General features: G+C 34.6%; 1 protein-coding gene and 1 long non-coding RNA gene across 2 annotated transcripts in view; both read right to left on the reverse strand.

The window, feature by feature from the left end:
* Positions 1–19,449, reverse strand: part of LOC127698264 (cullin-3-A-like) — a 44,628-nt gene that overhangs the window by 12,091 nt on the left and 13,088 nt on the right. The window contains exons 7-13 of the mRNA XM_052201646.1: positions 18,844–18,891; positions 10,898–10,946; positions 9,935–10,083; positions 9,327–9,503; positions 8,039–8,209; positions 7,200–7,307; positions 4,472–4,596 (exon numbers count right to left, since the gene is read on the reverse strand). Coding sequence (XP_052057606.1) covers positions 4,472–4,596; positions 7,200–7,307; positions 8,039–8,209; positions 9,327–9,503; positions 9,935–10,083; positions 10,898–10,946; positions 18,844–18,891 — 827 coding nt within the window. The remainder of the gene's footprint in view (positions 1–4,471; positions 4,597–7,199; positions 7,308–8,038; positions 8,210–9,326; positions 9,504–9,934; positions 10,084–10,897; positions 10,947–18,843; positions 18,892–19,449) is intronic.
* Positions 12,606–17,072, reverse strand: LOC127698308 (uncharacterized). Its single transcript, XR_007980779.1, has 3 exons — positions 16,633–17,072; positions 14,773–16,470; positions 12,606–12,760 (listed from the first exon to the last, which is right to left on the reverse strand). It is a non-coding gene; the product is annotated as an uncharacterized LOC127698308 (long non-coding RNA).

A 19,449-nucleotide genomic window follows, 5' to 3' on the forward strand; every position in this document is an offset into this window, starting at 1 on the left:
CATTCAGTGCTACTCTAAAAGAAGACATTTGTATGTATTTCCCATAGGGTCCTATGTTAAACTAAGGCCCCCCCCCCCTAGCGGCCATCTTGGATGATGGATCGACTGCAAAGTAACAACACTTGGTCAGCAACTCATAAGGAACATTCATGCCATGTTTGGTTCAATTCCATTCAGTGGTTCTCTAAAAGAAGACAATTGTATGTATTTCCCATAGGTCCTTTGTTAAACTAAGTCCCCTGCTGTCGGCCATCTTGGATGATAGACCGACTGCAAAGTAACAACACTTGGTCAGTACCTCAAAAGGAACATTCATGCCATGTTTGGTTTCATTCCATTCAGTGGTTCGCTAAAAGAAGACATTTGTATGTATTTCCCATAGGTCCTTTGTTAAACTAAGTCCCCTGCTGTCGGCCATCTTGGATGATGGACCGACTGCAAAGTAACAACACTTGGTCAGCACCTCATAAGGAACATTCATGCCATGTTTGGTTTCATTCCATTCAGTGGTTCTCTAAAAGAAGACATTTGTATGTATTTCCCATAGGGTCCTATGTTAAACTAAGTCCCCCGCTGGCGGCCATCTTGGATGATGGATCGGCTACAAAGTAACAACACTTGGTCAGAACCTCATAAGGGACATTCATGCCATGTTTGGTTTCATTCCATTCAGTGGTTCTCTAAAAGAAGACATTTGTATGTATTTCCCATAGGGTCCTATGTTAAACTAAGTCCCCTGTTGGCGGCCATCTTGGATGATGGACCGACTGCAAAGTAACAACACTTGATCAGCATCTCATAAGGAACATTCATGCCAATGTTTGGTTCCATTCCATTCAGTGGTTCTCTAAAAGAAGACATTTTTATGTATTTCCCATAGGGTCCTATGTTAAACTAAGTTCCCCGATGGCGGCCATCTTGGATGATGGATCGGCTACAAAGTAACAACACTTGGTCAGCACCTCATCAGGAACATTCATGCCATGTTTGGTTTCATTCCATTCAGTGGTTCTCTAAAAGAAGACATTTGTATGTATTTCCCATAGGGTCCTATGTTAAACTAAGTTCCCCGATGGCAGCCATCTTGGATGATGGATCGGCTACAAAGTAACAACACATGGTCAGCACCTCATAAGGAACATTCATGCCATGTTTGGTTTTATTCCATTCAGTGGTTCTCTAAAAGAAGTCATTTGTACGCATTTCCCATAGGGTCCTATGTTAAAATAATTCCCCCGCTGGCGGCCATCTTGGATGATGGATCGGCTACAAAGTAACAACACTTGATCAGCATCTCATAAGGAACATTCATGCCATGTTTGGTTCCATTCCATTCAGTGGTTCTCTAAAAGAAGACATTTTTATGTATTTCCCATAGGGTCCTATGTTAAACTAAGTCCCCCGCTGGCGGCCATCTGGGATGATGGATCGGCTACAAAGTAACAACACTTGGTCAGCACCTCATAAGGAACATTCATGTCATGTTTGGTTTCATTCCATTCAGTGGTTCTCTAAAAGAAGACATTTGTATGTATTTCCCATAGGGTCCTATGTTAAACTAAGTTCCCCGATGGCGGCCATCTTGGATGATGGATCGGCTACAAAGTAACAACACATGGTCAGCACCTCATAAGGAACATTCATGCCATGTTTGGTTTTATTCCATTCAGTGGTTCTCTAAAAGAAGTCATTTGTACGCATTTCCCATAGGGTCCTATGTTAAAATAAGTCCCCCGCTGGCGGCCATCTTGGATGATGGATCGGCTACAAAGTAACAACACTTGGTTAGCACCTCATAAGGAACATTCATGTCATGTTTGGTTTCATTCCATTCAGTGGTTCTCTAAAAGAAGTCAATTGTATGCATTTCCCATAGGGTCCTATGTTAAACTAAGTCCCCCGTTGGCGGCCATCTTGGATGATGGATCGGCTACAAAGTAACAACACTTGGTGAGCACCTCATAAGGAACATTCATGCCATGTTTGGTTTCATTCCATTCAGTGGTTCTCTATAAGAAGACATTTGTATGTATTTCCCATAGGGTCCTATGTTAAACTAAGTCCCCCGCTGGCGGCCATCTTGGATGATGGATAGGCTACAAAGTAACAACACTTGGTCAGCACCTCATAAGGAACATTCATGCCATGTTTGGTTTCATTCCATTCAGTGGTTCTCTAAAAGAAGACATTTGTATGTATTTCCCATAGGGTCCTATGTTAAACTAAGTCCCCTGCTGGCGGCCATCTTGGATGATGGACCGACTGCAAAGTAACAACACTTGATCAGCATCTCATAAGGAACATTCATGCCATGTTTGGTTCCATTCCATTCAGTGGTTCTCTAAAAGAAGACATTTTTATGTATTTCCCATAGGGTCCTATGTTAAACTAAGTCCCCCGCTGGCGGCCATCTGGGATGATGGATCGGCTACAAAGTAACAACACTTGGTCAGCACCTCATAAGGAACATTCATGTCATGTTTGGTTTCATTCCATTCAGTGGTTCTCTAAAAGAAGACATTTGTATGTATTTCCCATAGGGTCCTATGTTAAACTAAGTTCCCCGATGGCGGCCATCTTGGATGATGGATCGGCTACAAAGTAACAACACATGGTCAGCACCTCATAAGGAACATTCATGCCATGTTTGGTTTTATTCCATTCAGTGGTTCTCTAAAAGAAGTCATTTGTACGCATTTCCCATAGGGTCCTATGTTAAAATAATTCCCCCGCTGGCGGCCATCTTGGATGATGGATCGGCTACAAAGTAACAACACTTGATCAGCATCTCATAAGGAACATTCATGCCATGTTTGGTTCCATTCCATTCAGTGGTTCTCTAAAAGAAGACATTTTTATGTATTTCCCATAGGGTCCTATGTTAAACTAAGTCCCCCGCTGGCGGCCATCTGGGATGATGGATCGGCTACAAAGTAACAACACTTGGTCAGCACCTCATAAGGAACATTCATGTCATGTTTGGTTTCATTCCATTCAGTGGTTCTCTAAAAGAAGACATTTGTATGTATTTCCCATAGGGTCCTATGTTAAACTAAGTTCCCCGATGGCGGCCATCTTGGATGATGGATCGGCTACAAAGTAACAACACATGGTCAGCACCTCATAAGGAACATTCATGCCATGTTTGGTTTTATTCCATTCAGTGGTTCTCTAAAAGAAGTCATTTGTACGCATTTCCCATAGGGTCCTATGTTAAAATAAGTCCCCCGCTGGCGGCCATCTTGGATGATGGATCGGCTACAAAGTAACAACACTTGGTTAGCACCTCATAAGGAACATTCATGTCATGTTTGGTTTCATTCCATTCAGTGGTTCTCTAAAAGAAGTCAATTGTATGCATTTCCCATAGGGTCCTATGTTAAACTAAGTCCCCCGCTGGCGGCCATCTTGGATGATGGATCGGCTACAAAGTAACAACACTTGGTGAGCACCTCATAAGGAACATTCATGCCATGTTTGGTTTCATTCCATTCAGTGGTTCTCTAGAAGAAGTTCAAAATGTAAAAAGTTAACGCCGACGACGGACGACGCCGGACGCCGGACGACGGACGCCAAGTGATGAGAAAAGCTCACTTGGCCCTTCGGGCCAGGTGAGCTAAAAAAGAGGGGCAACTTTTAAATCACAGGATAATGGAGCCCCTAAATTATATACATTGTCAGTTAACCAAGTTTTATCAAGTTCTTCTTAGGTTAAACTGAGCATTCAACTGATAAGCTATGTGTCACCTTCTTAAGTTGATTGTTTTTTGTTTTAAGTCAAACAATTTTAATATTTCTGAGCATAAAGACAAAGCATTGAAATTATTATTCTATCATCATATTTATTTTTTTGGAAGTGCACTTGCTAAAGCATCATACTATCCTTAAAGATATCATTAAACTAGAATATATGTCAACTGGACATCGTGTCCTGTGAACAAATAAACAAATTCTTATTCTTAATAACATTAAATCATAACTAAATATGCATTGCTATTCAGTTATGAACATTTATGGTCCTACATTCTATTATATAATACATATATTTTGAATTTGCACACGGTCAAGTTTTTTTCAGATTGTTTATGACATCTTTACAATTTACCCTTAGATGTGTACTGATTTATATTTTAGTCAATATGTGAAAAACTGCCTTATATCTAACTAATAAAATCTCATAATTCTGAATGAAAATCTAAAGGGAGCTTTCTTCCTTCAATCCTAATGTTGTGTCAAAATTACAGAATTGTTTGAATCAAATTTGAGTTATCATACTAAGTGTTAATGAACAGATGGACAACTGATTGACAGATTGACACGAGGACTATGGTATGTATATAATGTCCTGTCTCGTTGAGGGTTTAAGAAAAAGTAGTCGATACCCCCTCTTATTTTCTAAAAAAGATTGATCTAAAAAAAAGAAAAAACTCTTATTTCTAGACAATAAGCATTAGTTAAAAGTTATCGATACCTTCTAAAATTTTCAAAGGCTGTACGTGCTGCACTAGGTATATTACATCTGGGTGTTGCTGACTGTGTAGGCCAGAACCCTGTCGTTAATACTCGCACAGTTAGATCCACCCCACTTAGATTAACCTGCAATTTAAATTACACGACTTATTGTTATAATAAGACAATACTGTCTTAAAGAATACCACAATGACACACTGCTAGTGGTAGATCAACTGTGGTTACATTTTTATTTCTTATTATTCAAAATTAAACTATTTCATATCATTTCAAAAATGTTCTATTAAAAATACACATCAATATAGTATTTAAAACTTTTTTGTGTGTACATTCACACTGTATATCTTGGCTAGATAGATGTTAAATTAGTAATAAATTTTAATTTCTGTATTAAACTGAATTGAAGTGTATTCTGTATGTTTACTCATTATGAAAATAAAATATAAATGTAAATATAAAAGTACATTGGTTCAATTTCTGTCATTTCAAGAATTTTTTCCAATATCCCAATCAATCAATTAAATCTGACATGGGTTTGGTGTTCAAGCAATGATAAAATTCTTACAAAAAAAAAATGGTGCGTACAGTACGATTGGGGGACTGTTTCATTCATTTTAATTCACAAATTCCATAACTTCCCTATTTTGGAAATTTGATGATTAATACCCAGTTGTCACATGACAATGATCAAACATGTATAATGATCAGATTTAGCTCTCATAAAGCTGTTCCTATACCACCGTTTACTGCCATCATTCTTGAATAATCAGTCTAGAATCAATGTTCTTTTGCAGACAGCATAAGTATACTGTTAAACAAACCAGTAAAAAAGTTTTATCTAAAATTAAAACAGGCCATAAGAAATCAATTTCTAGTTTTTTATTCAATTTCTGAGAAATTATTTCTTGTAGAATAATGAAACTTTTAATGAAAAGTCTGATTCAATTTATGTGAAAAACATTTCAGAAATTGACTAATTGTGGCCATACCTCTTCTGCATTCTATAGATAAAAATAAATACAATGTCAATTTAACAACAGAACCATGTATAAAGATTGGAACAGTATCATCTGGTTAAGAAGAAAACATGAAAAATATGGAAAAAATTATGCACAAAAACTAAAAACATGTACACCGAGTTGTCTGATTTTAAATGGGAAAAAAAATATAAAACAGTTTACAAATATTCCTTAAGTTTCATCAGTTGCATACAATCATAACAGCTACCAAACCATTAAGGTATGTATGTAGAAAGTAAAATCTGTTTACTTTCTAGGTGAACAAATTCATTATTAGTATTATTGTTTATATAGAAAAACAAGAGTGCACACGCTGAAATGTCTCACCTACTATACTGACCATTGATTTTATGTTGATAGTCCTACATATAAAGTTTTACTACAAGTATCACATTAACATTTATGATCCAAGAAAATGAGGTCAAGGTCAGATAAACCAAGCCGGAAATACATGTACACCTTTAATACAATCCCTCCATACACAGAATATAGATGACCTATTGCTTATAGTATAAAAGAAACAGACCAAACCATGGAAATTCTATATTAACCAATGAACCATGAAAATGAAGTCAAGGTCATTTGAACCCTGCCAGACAGACATGTACACATTAAAATCATTCAAAATATAGTTGACCTATTGCTTAAGGTATCTAAAAAAAAAAAATTAACCAGGAAAACTGAACATTGACCAATCAACCATGAAAATGAGGTAAAGGTCAGACGATACCTGCCAGACAGACATATACACCTTACAATCATTCCATACACCAAATATAGTTGACCTATTGCTTAAAGTGTAAGAAAAATAGACCAAAACACAAAAACTTAACATAAGCAATGAACCATGAAAATGAGGTCAAGGTCAAATAAAACCTGCCAGACTGACATGTACATCATTAAATATTTCCATACACCAAATAAAGTTGACCTACTGCATACAGTATTAGAAAAACAGACCAAAACACAAAAACTTAACATTGAGCAATGAACCGTGAAAATGAGGTCAAGGTCAAACAAAACTTGCCAGACTGACATGAACATCGTAAAATATTTCCATACACCAAATACAGTTGACCTATTGCATACAGTATTAGAAAAACAGACCAAAACACAAAAACTAAACTATAACAACTGAACCATGAAAATGAGGTCAAGGTCAGTTATCCTATTACTTATAATAAGAGAGAATTTAACATTCCAAAAAATCTGAACTTTTTTTCAAGTAGTCACTGAACCATGAAAATGAGGTCAAGGACATTGGACATGCGACTGATGGAAACTTCGTAACATGAGGCATCTATATACAAAGTATGAAGCATCCAGGTCTTCCACCTTCTAAAATATAAAGCTTTTAAACAGTTAGCTAACGCAGCCGCCGCTGCCGCTGGATCACTATCCCTATGTCGAGCTTTCTGCGACAAAAGTCGCAGGCTCGACAAAAACTGTTTCAGAAAAGTTTTGCAGCTATCCTTTTGTTACCTCTTGATTGGCTAAAAAATGAAATTGCAGCTCTTTCAATAAACAGGTAGTAAACAAAGGAAATATTGGTTTTTATCATCATCCAAAATAAACAATCAAACTTAACTTTTTTGTTTTGTTTATACACATTCCAAAAAATATAGCTGTAATACAAATTGTTAATTATAGAAATATACTTTTAGAATTCATTAAACCATAATCTTTATTAAGACAAGAAACACACTTTACCTGCGCTGTACTTAAGAAACCTTTAAATTCATCCATAATTGTGTTAGATACTGTCATATCTTTAAACATTCCTTCTAACTTAGATGTAAACTGACAACCACACTCAGTCTACAAAGATATAAAGATAAAAAGGATATTGCAATGATACAATAACTTTAATCTTTTACGTTATAAGTTGTAAATAACAGTACCTTCAATTTTTTCACATTCTTTTCACTTAAAAATTACAAGCACTAATGGACATTTGTTGAAAAGTAATATTTCATTTTCACATATTTCAGTTCTTTTGTCTAGCAACTATACGAACTAAATATATAATTGTCTAAGGTTAGAGGAAGATGGAATGCTCATGTTTAACCACATGACATTCTTTATGTGTCTGTATAAAGTCAGGAGCCTGTAATTCAGTAGTTGTAGTTAGATGCTGTCTGTCATATGTGTTTTTCTTTTATTGTTTTGTCATAAACCTGTTTTTTGGTTTTTTCATTTAAATTGTTTCACATTCTGTCATGGTGGGGCCTCAACTTTCAATAGCTGATTATATGGATTGTGTTTTGCTCATTGTTGAAGGCCATATAGTAACCTATGGTTGCTTAAATTTACACGACTCTGGTGGATGATTATCTCATTGGCAATCATACCATATCTCCTTATTTCTGTATAAACTAAGCAAACACATGTTAAAATAGTTCTGAGTACAAAGAGATAATGCTTTATCTATCAAGCGAGATGATAAGGAAATTAAATGCCACCATAACACCAATATTTAAGATTTCTTTCAACTCACTGATCTACAATGTATCTTGAAAAGTGATAAATGGGTCCATTATGATATTTACCTTTAATTTTGAAATCATATTCTTTTCTGAATCATCTGAGCCACTTTTGTTGAGCAATAACCTACGAGCAAGATGCTGTTTATAATACCGTTCAAATACATCCTTTTCTTGTAAGAACCTGAATAACACCATACTCTTATCTAACACTGTTTCTATTTCCTGTTCTGTCATCTACAATGAAAAACAAAGACAAGTTGAGACTGTTTCTACACTTACTGCAGTCGAAACTCAGCAGATAAAGAAATAAATGGGGAATGTGTCCATGGGACACAGATGATGCCCCCGCTTGCATATAATATAAAGTTATAAAGGGACATAACTGATGAACAGTAAAAGTGACGTTACCCAAATTTTTACTTGATCTGAGTTTTGTGGAAATAAGCATTGTGTATAAGTTTCATAACATTTGGTTGAGCAATTCAGCAATTTTTCCATTTGTAAAGGGGCATAACCTCTAGAACGATTAAAGTGACTCCACCAAAATTCAAACTTGATTTGTGTTTTGTGGTAATAAGCATTGTGTATAAGTTTCATAACATTTGGTTGAGGCAAACTAAAGTTAGAGAACGGAAAACAACGTTGGGACGTACGTACGGACGGACAAGGGTAAAACTTAATGCCCCCTCCGCTACGGCAGGGGCATAAAAAGTTAATAATGTTGTGAAGCTTCATTCGGAAACAATTGTATTTGAATCATTGCTCAAGTACTAAAAGAAGATATAGCAATATTTTGTTGTAGAATTGATGAACGGATCGACTTTTACTCGAGTACCAACGGTATGAATTTGATAAAAATCTTGCAAAAATTTTACATGTGAGAGTGCTTACAATGCAAATTTCCATATAATTAATATTTCTAAGGGGCATAACTCTTTTAAAAATAATTGATCAGCACTGATTTTCAAACTTGTCCAAGACATTGCTGTTATAAACCTATGATATAAGTTTCATAAAAATCTGGCAAGAATTTTAATTCCTGGAAATCTTTGCAGAAAACGCATTGCCCAGGGGACAATAAACTAACATCTTTTCTGTCACTCATAGTAATCCTGTTTCAAAATGTCGCCAAGGTTTCATCTTTTAAGTGAACAATACATCTTTTTTTTTCACATGCATAAACGATTAGCAAATTTTCTGAGTTGCATTAAAGAATCTGTATACTGTTTGTAAAGTATCTTTACTACTTGCTTGGATTTCATGTTCACAAAAGCCAAGAAATTCAATATCTAGTGAGAAACATATTTTCAACTATTGACATCAACAAACCTTTTGAATTGTTAATACTTACTCCTTTAACTCCTTTCTTCAATTTTTCATCTATGAACAGTGATAAATACTCTGGGGACTTAGGATTCAAATTAATAAAATTTTCAAAGTCTTTAGAGATCATTTGTTTAAACTGTTTATCGTCACCGAAAGACTCATGCAGAAAATGGTCAAATCTATCCTTTAAATCCAACAAACTCTGAAAATATAAGACAAAAACATTTCAATATTAATGCTTAAATCTGATAAAAATAATAATTCATCAACTTGATGCAATATGAATTGAACTATACATATCATTTTATATCATCTTTTATAATTATTTCTTGATGAATAATTGCATCAGGGCCTTTTATAGCAGACTACAAGGTATGGTTTTTTTTTCATTGTAGAAGGCTGTTCGGTTGCCTATAATTGCTTACATCCACTTCATATAAATTTGGGTGAATAGTTGTCTCATTGGCAATCATACCACATCTCCTTATCTTTATACGTACATGTATTTCTACTTGAATCCAAATCTTGTAAGTTCTATACTTTTATTGATGGCAAGATTAATCTAAATCTCTTTTTCACTGATTTTTCAGAATAGCATTAGTGAATAATTCAAGATAGGCATTATTCTAATACCTGTACATATGTGATGGCATTTTTACCATCTTCTCCTTCTTCGGATACAATAGCTTTGCCTTGTTCCCTCAGGTACACACTGATACAGTCACACATTGTCTTCAAACCATTTAATACACGTATAAACAACTTGTACATACAAGCTAAATCTGAAAGGAACATTTCAAAGCAAAATATGAAAGTAAACCTTCATTGAGGTAGATTTCTTGTGTTGCACGATTCAGCAAGACCACAAGACTTTCTATTCTTAAATATTACCAATCTTTTTTAATCTCAGTAAACAGATATTTTGTACATGATCTACCAAATTTGTGATTGCTATGTACATTTTTGACGATAAAAAAATATATCAAATCTTTTGTAGTGGACTTGATGTTATATGAAGATAATTGTCATGTTGACCTTTCTGTTTTTCTTGTGTTTATGAGTTGTTGTCTCATTGATGTATACCGTGTACATATTTTTTACTGGTTTTGTGATTTTTCCCTTTGCAAGTTTTCAGTCAAATCAATGAGCTTTCTATGCATAAAATCATGAGCAGTAGGGCTGGCTATAACTACTAACTCTACAGTTAATATACAAGCATGTCTTGATGGAGTTTGTTATTTCATTGTTAATTTTGATAACTATATATAAAACCCCAATACTTGAATCATGTTAATATATGGTGATTTCCTTGTATTTCATGGCCTTATTTATTATCATGCACTGTATGTATAAACAGAATCTTCAATGACTATACTGTTAGCAATTTTTAATGAATTACTGTTTCGGAGAAACTTTTACGTTCAGATAAAATTATTATTAGATGAGAACTCATTGAGTTTCCTAAGAACATTTATACGAAGGTCATACAATGGCCTATAGTTGTTTACTTCCTCTTCCTTTGGTCTCCAGTGAATACTTGTCTTATTGGCAATCATACCCTATCTACTTATTATGTATATCTATCTAAAAACTTACCATCTGTTTTATTATTTTTCAGCATATGAACAACTCCCGAGTTCTCCATCTACAAATCAAATACATTCATATTTATTGTATAAAGGGTTTTAATAGCTTTATGTAAATAGTTCATAAATGTGCATAATGCAATACAGATATTAATTGTACTTTTGAAGTCACATTTTCAATAAAAATAAATGTGGATAGTGTCCACATGTGGATACAGATGATGCCCCCGCTTACATATCATATAGTTATAAAGGGACATAACTGAACAATGGTAAAAGTGACGCTACCCAAATTTGAACTTAATTAATTAATTAGAGAACAGAAGCTAAAAATTCAGCAATTTTTCTATTTGTAAACACGCATAACTCTAGAACGGTTGTGTATAAGTTTTATAACATTTGGTTGATACAAACTAAAGTTAGAGAACTGAAACGTAAAAAAATTCAGCAATTTTTATGTTCATAAAGGGACATAACTCAAGAATGGTAAAAGTGTCGCCACCAAATTTCGTACTTAATCTGTATTTTGTAGTAATAAGCATTGTGTATAAGTTTCATAACATTTGGTAGAGGCAAACTAAAGTTAGAAAACGGAAACAAAAAATTTGTAATCGATCTTAGTTTTGTGGTAATGAATATTATGTATAGGTTTCATAATGTTTGGTTGGGGCAAACTTAAGTTACAGAATGGAAACTAAAAATTTTGCAATCTTTCAATTTATAAAGGGGCATAACTCAAATTCATCTTGATCTGTGTTTTATCAGTGGAAGTTAAAATTAAACATTGCATTGTATAAAGCATTATTCAACTATAATCATGGACAAAGGAAGATAACTCCAATTTTAATAAAATGCTCCACTGGGGCGCAGCTTGATACAACTGCAGAGGTCGAACCCTGAACAGTTGGGGCAAGTATGGACACAACATTCAAGCTTGATACAGCACTGAATTTGGATTGTAGTTAAATATTTGACACAGCATAGGTTTCTGACACAGAATGAATGTGGTCTAAGAACTTAAAATTTTTAATTTACCTATTCAAACCCTATCATTATTATTTGCTTTTATATATAAATCAGAAATAACCAATTTAAAATGGAAAATTTTAAAGAAAAAAAAGGAAAAAAAAATCGCCCCCCCCCCCCCCCCCCCCCCAATTTTTTGAACCCCCTTATGATTCATCACCCCAAAACTCAATCCCAGCCTTCCCTTTGTGGTATGGTACCTTGCAGTACAATTTCAGAGAGATCCATATATTTGAACACAAGTTATTGTCTGGAAACTAGAAAAATGCTTATTTTTTAGCCCCAAATTCTGATACGTTTAGGGCAATTACCCCCAAACTCAAACCCAGCTTTACCTTTGTGATATGGAACCTTGTAGTACAATTTCATAAAGATCAATACACTTACACACAAGTTATTGTCCTGAAACTAGAAAAATGCTTGTTTTTTTTACCCTTTATGGCCCCTAATTCCTAAAACTTTGAGGCAATTACCCCCAAAATCAATCCCAGCCTTCCCTTTGTGGTATATTACCTTGCAGTACAATTTCAGAGAGATCCATACACTTGAACACAAGTTATTGTCTGGAAACTAGAAAAATGCTTAATTTTGGCCCAATTTTGGCCCCTTTTTGGCCCCCTATTCCTAAACGTTTAGGGTAATTACCCCCCAATCTCAATTCCAGCTTTCCCTTTGTGATATGGAACCTTGTTGTACAATTTCATAAAGATCCATACACTTACACACAAGTTATTGTCATGAAACTAGAAAAATGCTTGTTTTTTGCCCCTTTTTGGCCCCTAATTCCTAACATTTGGAGGCAATTACCCCCAAAATCAATCCCAGCATTCCCTTAGTGATATGGAACCTTGTGGTACAATATCAGAGAGATCCATACACTAACACACAAGTTATGTCTGGAAGTTACAATAAAATGCTCCGCTGGGGCGCAGCTTGATACGACCGCAGAGGTCGAACCCTGAACAGTTGGGGCAAGTATGGACACAACATTCAAGCTTGATACAGCACTGAATTTGGATTGTAATTAAATATTTGACACAGCATAGGTTTCTGACACAGAATGAATGTGGTCTAAGAACTTAAAAAATTTTAATTTATCTATTCAAACCATATCATTATTATTTGCTGTTATATATAAATCAGAAATAACCAATTTAAAATGGAAAATTTTAAAGAAAAAAAGGGAAAAAAAATCCCCCCCCCCAAAAATTTTTTTTTTTTTGAACCCCCTTATGATTCATCACCCCCCAAACTCAATCCCAGCCTTCCCTTTGTGGTATGGTACCTTGCAGTACTGTACATGTGATGGACTGTGAAACTAAGATCAGGAGTTTGGGAAAGTTTGGTCAGGAGATTAGGACTCAGATCAGAGGTTTTTAATCGACATAAATTCTGTCGTAAATGTAACCATGTGCTGTAGAAATTGTCTGTTAAAGTGTGTTTTCTTCAACTTTCCATCCGAATGTATTATGTTTATAGTACCCTTGTACTTATAAATTTTCTCTATCTTTTTAAACTTTCAACTTGTTCAATCTAACATTCTTCTTTTTTAGTATGTTCTTTAAATTTTTTAGGTCATATCTTTTTTACCATTATTCATTGCAATCAGAACATTTGCTTATCTATCTGCAAGTAGATCTTTTATTTTTATCTTTATGCAAGTAGATTTTTAATGCATGATATTGAAGTAACACATTAAATCTAAAGTCATGGGTCATAGTTATTAGCCTTGAAAGGAAGTATAGAACCCTCAAATAATTTTCAAATTATTATTTTTTTATTTGTCTCCTAAGACATTTAAAATCATTTAATTACCATCCTTTTATGATTATTTGTTCAATTTATATTTTATTTGTATTCTTTTAAAAATTTACATTATTTAAAGAAAAGTAACTTAAAACAGGATAAATCAAGGGAAGTAACCCAACATTCATTTTAAATTTACATACACAAAGTTTTATTACACAACGGCAGTTAGCCTGAGGTAAAAAACGTTGATTACCAGTATGTTTGACACCCAAGGTGACAAGTGAAGCCATATAATTATGCATGTTAATTGATTTACAGGTAAAATATAACTTCAGGTAATGTCAGTTACACCAGATATGTTGGGCTGAAATTTTTCATTCATGAAATATTCCATACACGGGATTTTTTTGTCTTCAACGAGAGGTCGGGAGGAGACCCCTGAAAACGGGATTATTGTACTCCCGTCAGGAGGTTCACATGTACAATTTCAGAGAGATCCTTACACTTGAACACAAGTTATTGTCTGGAAACTAGAAAAATGCTTGTTTTTTGGCCCCCTTTTGGCCCCAAATTCCTAAACATTTAGGGCAATTACCCCCAAACTCAAACCCAGCTGTCCCTTTGTGATATGGAACCTAGCAGTACAATTTCATAACGATCCATACACTTACACACAAGTAATGGTCCTGAAACGAGAAAAATGCTTGTTTTTTTGCCCCTTTATGGCCCCTAATTCCTCAAATTTCTAGGGAATTACCCCCAAAATCAATCCCAGCCTTCCCTTTGTGGTATGGTACCTTGCAGTACAATTTCGGAGAGATCCATACACTTGAACACAAGTTATGTCTGGAAACTAGAAAAATGCTTATTTTTGGCCCCTTTTTCCTAAACGTTGAGGGCAATTACCCCCAAAATCAATTCCAGCTTTCCCTTTGTGATATGGAACCTTGTAGTACAATTTCATAAAGACCCATACACTTACACACAAGTTATAATTGTCATGAAACTAGAAAAATGCTTGTTTTTTGCCCCTTTTTGGCCCCTAATTCCTAAGATTTGGAGGCAATTACCCCCAAAATCAATCCCAGCGTTTCCTTTGTGATATGGAACCTTGTGATACAATGTCAGAGAGATCCATAGACTTACACACAAGTTATTGTCATGAAACTAGAAAAATGCTTGTTTTTTTGCCCCTTTTTGGCCCCTAATTCCTAAAAATTTGGAGGCAATTACCCCCAAAATCAATCCCAGCATTCCCTTTGTGATATGGAACCTTGTGGTACAATGTCAGAGAGATCCATACACTAATACACAAGTTATGTCTGGAAGTTACAATAAAATGCTCCGCTGGGGCGCAGCTTGATACGACCGCAGAGGTCGAACCCTGAACAGTTGGGGCAAGTATGGACACAACATTCAAGCTTGATACAGCACTGAATTTGGATTGTAATTAAATATTTGACACAGCATAGGTTTCTGACACAGAATGAAAGTGGTCTAAGAACTTAAAAATTTTCAATTTACCTATTCATACATGTGATGGACTGTGAAACTCAGATCAGGAGATTGGGAAATTTTGGTCAGGAGATTAGGACTCAGATCAGGAGGTTTTTAATCGACATTAATTTTGTTGTAAATGTAACCGTGTGCTGTAAAAATGGTCTTTTAAAGTGTGTTTTCTTCAACTTTCCAACCAATTTATTATGTTTATAGTACCCTTGTACTTATAAAGTTTCTCCATCTTTATATTCTACATGTTCAATCTAACATTGTTTTTTTCCAGTATGTTCTTTAAATTTTTTACTTCATATTCTATAAAACAATCATTGCAACCAGAACATTTGTTTAGCTGTCTGCAATTAGTTTATATTTTTTTTTTTTTTTCTCTTGCAAATAGTTTTTATTTGCAAACTCAGAAATTCATTCTATCTGTAAAGTTAGGGTCATAGTGATAATATATAAATTTCAATTTAAGCCTTAAAAGGAAGTATAGAATCCTCAAATAATTTTCAAATTATTATTTTTTTATTTGTCCTAAGACATTTAAAATCATTTAATAACCATCCTTTTATGATTATTTGTTCAATTTATATTTTATTTATATTCTTTTAAAAATTTTCATTATTAAAAGGAAAGTAACTTAAAACAGGATAAATCAAGGGAAGTAACCCAATAAATACACAGTTTTTGTTACACAACGGCAGTTAGCCTGAGGTAAAAATCGTTGCTTACCAGTATGTTTGACACCCAAGCTGACAAGTGAAGCCATATAATTATGCATGTTAATTGATTTACAGGTAAAATATAACTTCAGGTAATGTCAGTTACACCAGATGCCTGAGATGTTATGTTGGGCAGAAATTTTTCATTCATGAAAAATTTCATACACGGGATTTTTTCAACGGGAAGGGGGGAGGAGACCCCTGAAAACGGGATTATTGTACTCCCGTCGGGAGGTTCACATGTATGCCTATTCAAACCATATCATTATTATTTGCTTTTATATATAAATCAGAAATAACCAATTTAAAATGGAAAATGTTAAAGAAAAAAAAGGAAAAAAAAAATCCCCCCCCAATTTTTTGAACCCCCTTATGATTCATCGCCCCCAAACTCAATCCCAGCTTTCCCTTTGTGGTATGGTACCTTGCAGTACAATTTCAGAGAGATTCATACACTTGAACACAAGTTATTGTCTGGAAACTAGAAAAATGCTTGTTTTTTGGCCCCTTTTTGGCCCCAAATTCCTAAACGATTAGGGCAATCACCCCCAAACTCAATTCCAGCTTTCCCTTTGTGATATGGAACCTAGCAGTACAATTTCATAAAGATCCATACACTTACACACAAGTTATTGTCCTGAAACTAGAAAAATGCATGTTTTTTTTGCCCTTTTATGGCCCCTAATTACTAAAATTTTGAGGGAAAACCCCCAAAATCAATCCCAGCCTTCCCTTTGTGATATGGAACCTTGTAGTACAATTTCATAAAGATCCATACACTTACAAACAAGTTATTGTCATGAAACTAGAAAAATGCTTGTTTTTTGCCCCTTTTTGGCCCCTAATTCCTAATATTTGGAGGAAATTACCCCAAAAATCAATCCCAGTATTCCCTTTGTGATATGGAACCTTGTAGTACAATTTCATAAAGATCCATACACTTACAAACAAGTTATTGTCATGAAACTAGAAAAATGCTTGTTTTTTGCCCCTTTTTGGCCCCTAATTCCTAAAATTTGGAGACAATTACCCCCAAAATCAATCCCAGCATTCCCTTTGTGATATGGAACCTTGTGGTACAATGTCAGAGAGATCCATACACTTACACACAAGTTATGTCTGGAAGTTACAAAAATGCTTATTATTGGCCCCTTTTGGCCCCTAATTCCTTAACTGTTAGTACCATAATCCCCACCTTCCTTTTGTGGTATTGAACCTTATGGTAAAATTTCAATGAGATCCATTCACTTAAACTAAAGTTAGAGTGCGAAAACTAATGTGTATTCGGACGACGACGCCGATCGACGACGACGACGACGACGACGACGACGTTGACGCCAACGTCATACCAATATACGACCACAAAAATTTTTTTGCGGTCGTATAAAAATGCTTATTTTTGGCCCCTTTTTGGCCCCTAATTCCTTAACTGTTGGTACCATAACCCCCAAAATCAATCCCCACCTTCCTTTTGTGGTATTGAACCTTATGGTAAAATTTCATTGAGATCCATTCACTTAAACTAAAGTTAGAGTGCGAAAACTAATGTGTCTTCGGACGACGACGCCGGACGACGATGCCAACGTCATACCAATATACGACCACAAAAATTTTTTTTGCGGTCGTATAAAAATGCTTATTTTTGGCCTCTTTTTGGCCCCTAATTCCTTAACTGTTGATACCATAATCCCCAAAATCAATCCCCACCTTCCTTTTGTGGTATTGAACCTTATGGTAAAATTTCATAGAGATCCAATCACTTAAACTAAAGTTAGAGTGCGAAAACCAATGTGTCTTCGGATGATTTGCAATTTTTCCATTTATAAAGGGGCATAACTCTAGAACGGTTAAAGTGACGCCACCAAAATTCAAACTTGATCTGTGTTTTGTGGTAATAAGCATTGTGGATAAGTTTCAAAACATTTGGTTGAGGCAAACTCAAGTTAGAGAACGGAAACAAATTTTGGATGTATGTTCGTACGTACGTACAGACGGACAAGGATAAAACTTAAAATCTGTATCCACCTCTACGACGGGGGCATAAAAAATCTATTCTTTATTTCAGGCTAATCAGTCTTTATATAAATTAACATTTTCATTAAAAAAACAAATCTTTTTAGGCAAATCAAGTCTTGTTACATGGCAAGACTTCCTGCTCATGTGTTTAGACTTTTGTTGCCTGCTGTAGTTTTTTGTTTGGTTGCATTCTAGTTATGTTTAACCTTATATAAATTAAAGTTAAAAATATGTTTGCCCTTCCTTTACCTCTTATTTTCTGTATAGATATGTAGGTTGTTTAATTACTCCATTTTATCACACTAGATTTTGTATTTTTATATGGACCTTTTTTTTACTTGCCCTTATTCAGAATCATTCTTTTTACAAATTTTCATTTCAGGAAAAAAACAAGTGAATCTGTGAGCTACTGCTCACTAACGATACCCCCGCCCCGCTAAAAGTATAAGGTTAACAGGAAGTTGTTGAGTGATGAATCTGAAAACGCATCACACAGTATAGCTGACTCATATAAACCCTGAAACCAAATTTCAGAAATCCTTGTAATGTAGTTCCTGAGAAAGATGCGATAAAAAAAATATTCATGGGACGGACAGATGGACAGACAGAGGTAAAACAGTTTACCCCCTTTTTTAAAGCGAGGGTATAATAATAAATAAATCATCAGCGTATGTTTTAAGGAATGCAATACTTAAACTGGACGCAAGTCAAATATTTTAATTTTTTTTCTTGGTAATTGACTATCCAATTGACATCAAAACATTAGACACAAATCATACTCTCCCACGAATATTTTAACACAGTACTCTTCATTGTGAAAATTTTAATGAAACATTATAATTCATAAAGGACTGAATAGTATAACACTGTCAGTATGGTCAAATGGACAGACATAAAGAATTATCTCCATCTGTACAAACTTTGATTACAGGGCAAAACTTACCTCTACAATTGTCTTCATATGTTTACTGATTAATTCTTCTTCCAAAACCTGAAATAATCACTCTAAAAACTTAGTATGTTCTATGACATGTGGTTGATAATATAAAAGTGATGATAAAATGGTTCAACGATAACTTCCATTTTTCTTAAAGCACATGAAAAGAAAATAAAATGCTTCGCCGAGCCCAGCCTGATACAACCGCAAAGGTCAAACCCTGAACAGTTGGGGCAAGTTTGGACACAATATTCAAGCTTGATACTGTCTAAATTTGGATTGTGATCAAATTTTTGACATAATATAGGTTTCTGACACAAAATAAATGTGTCCAAAGATCTTAAAAATTTGAAATGGGACATTTAATTTACCAACAATGGTCTGATATCCAAAATCTAACAACATAGTTAGATTCAGCATATTAAAACACACCAAAAATTTAATTCTAGTTGAAATCAAACAAAGTTAAATTTTGGACCCTTCAAACCTTAATATGGACTAATTTGAAAACAGGGCCCAAAATAAAAAATCTGAATGCACAATAAGATTCAGCATATCATAGAGCCGCAATAATTTAGTTTTTGATGACATCAAACAAAGTTTAATTTTGGA

The sequence above is a fragment of the Mytilus californianus genome, unplaced genomic scaffold (assembly GCF_021869535.1).
Source record: "Mytilus californianus isolate M0D057914Y unplaced genomic scaffold, xbMytCali1.0.p SCAF_4, whole genome shotgun sequence".
NCBI lineage: Eukaryota > Metazoa > Mollusca > Bivalvia > Mytilida > Mytilidae > Mytilus > Mytilus californianus.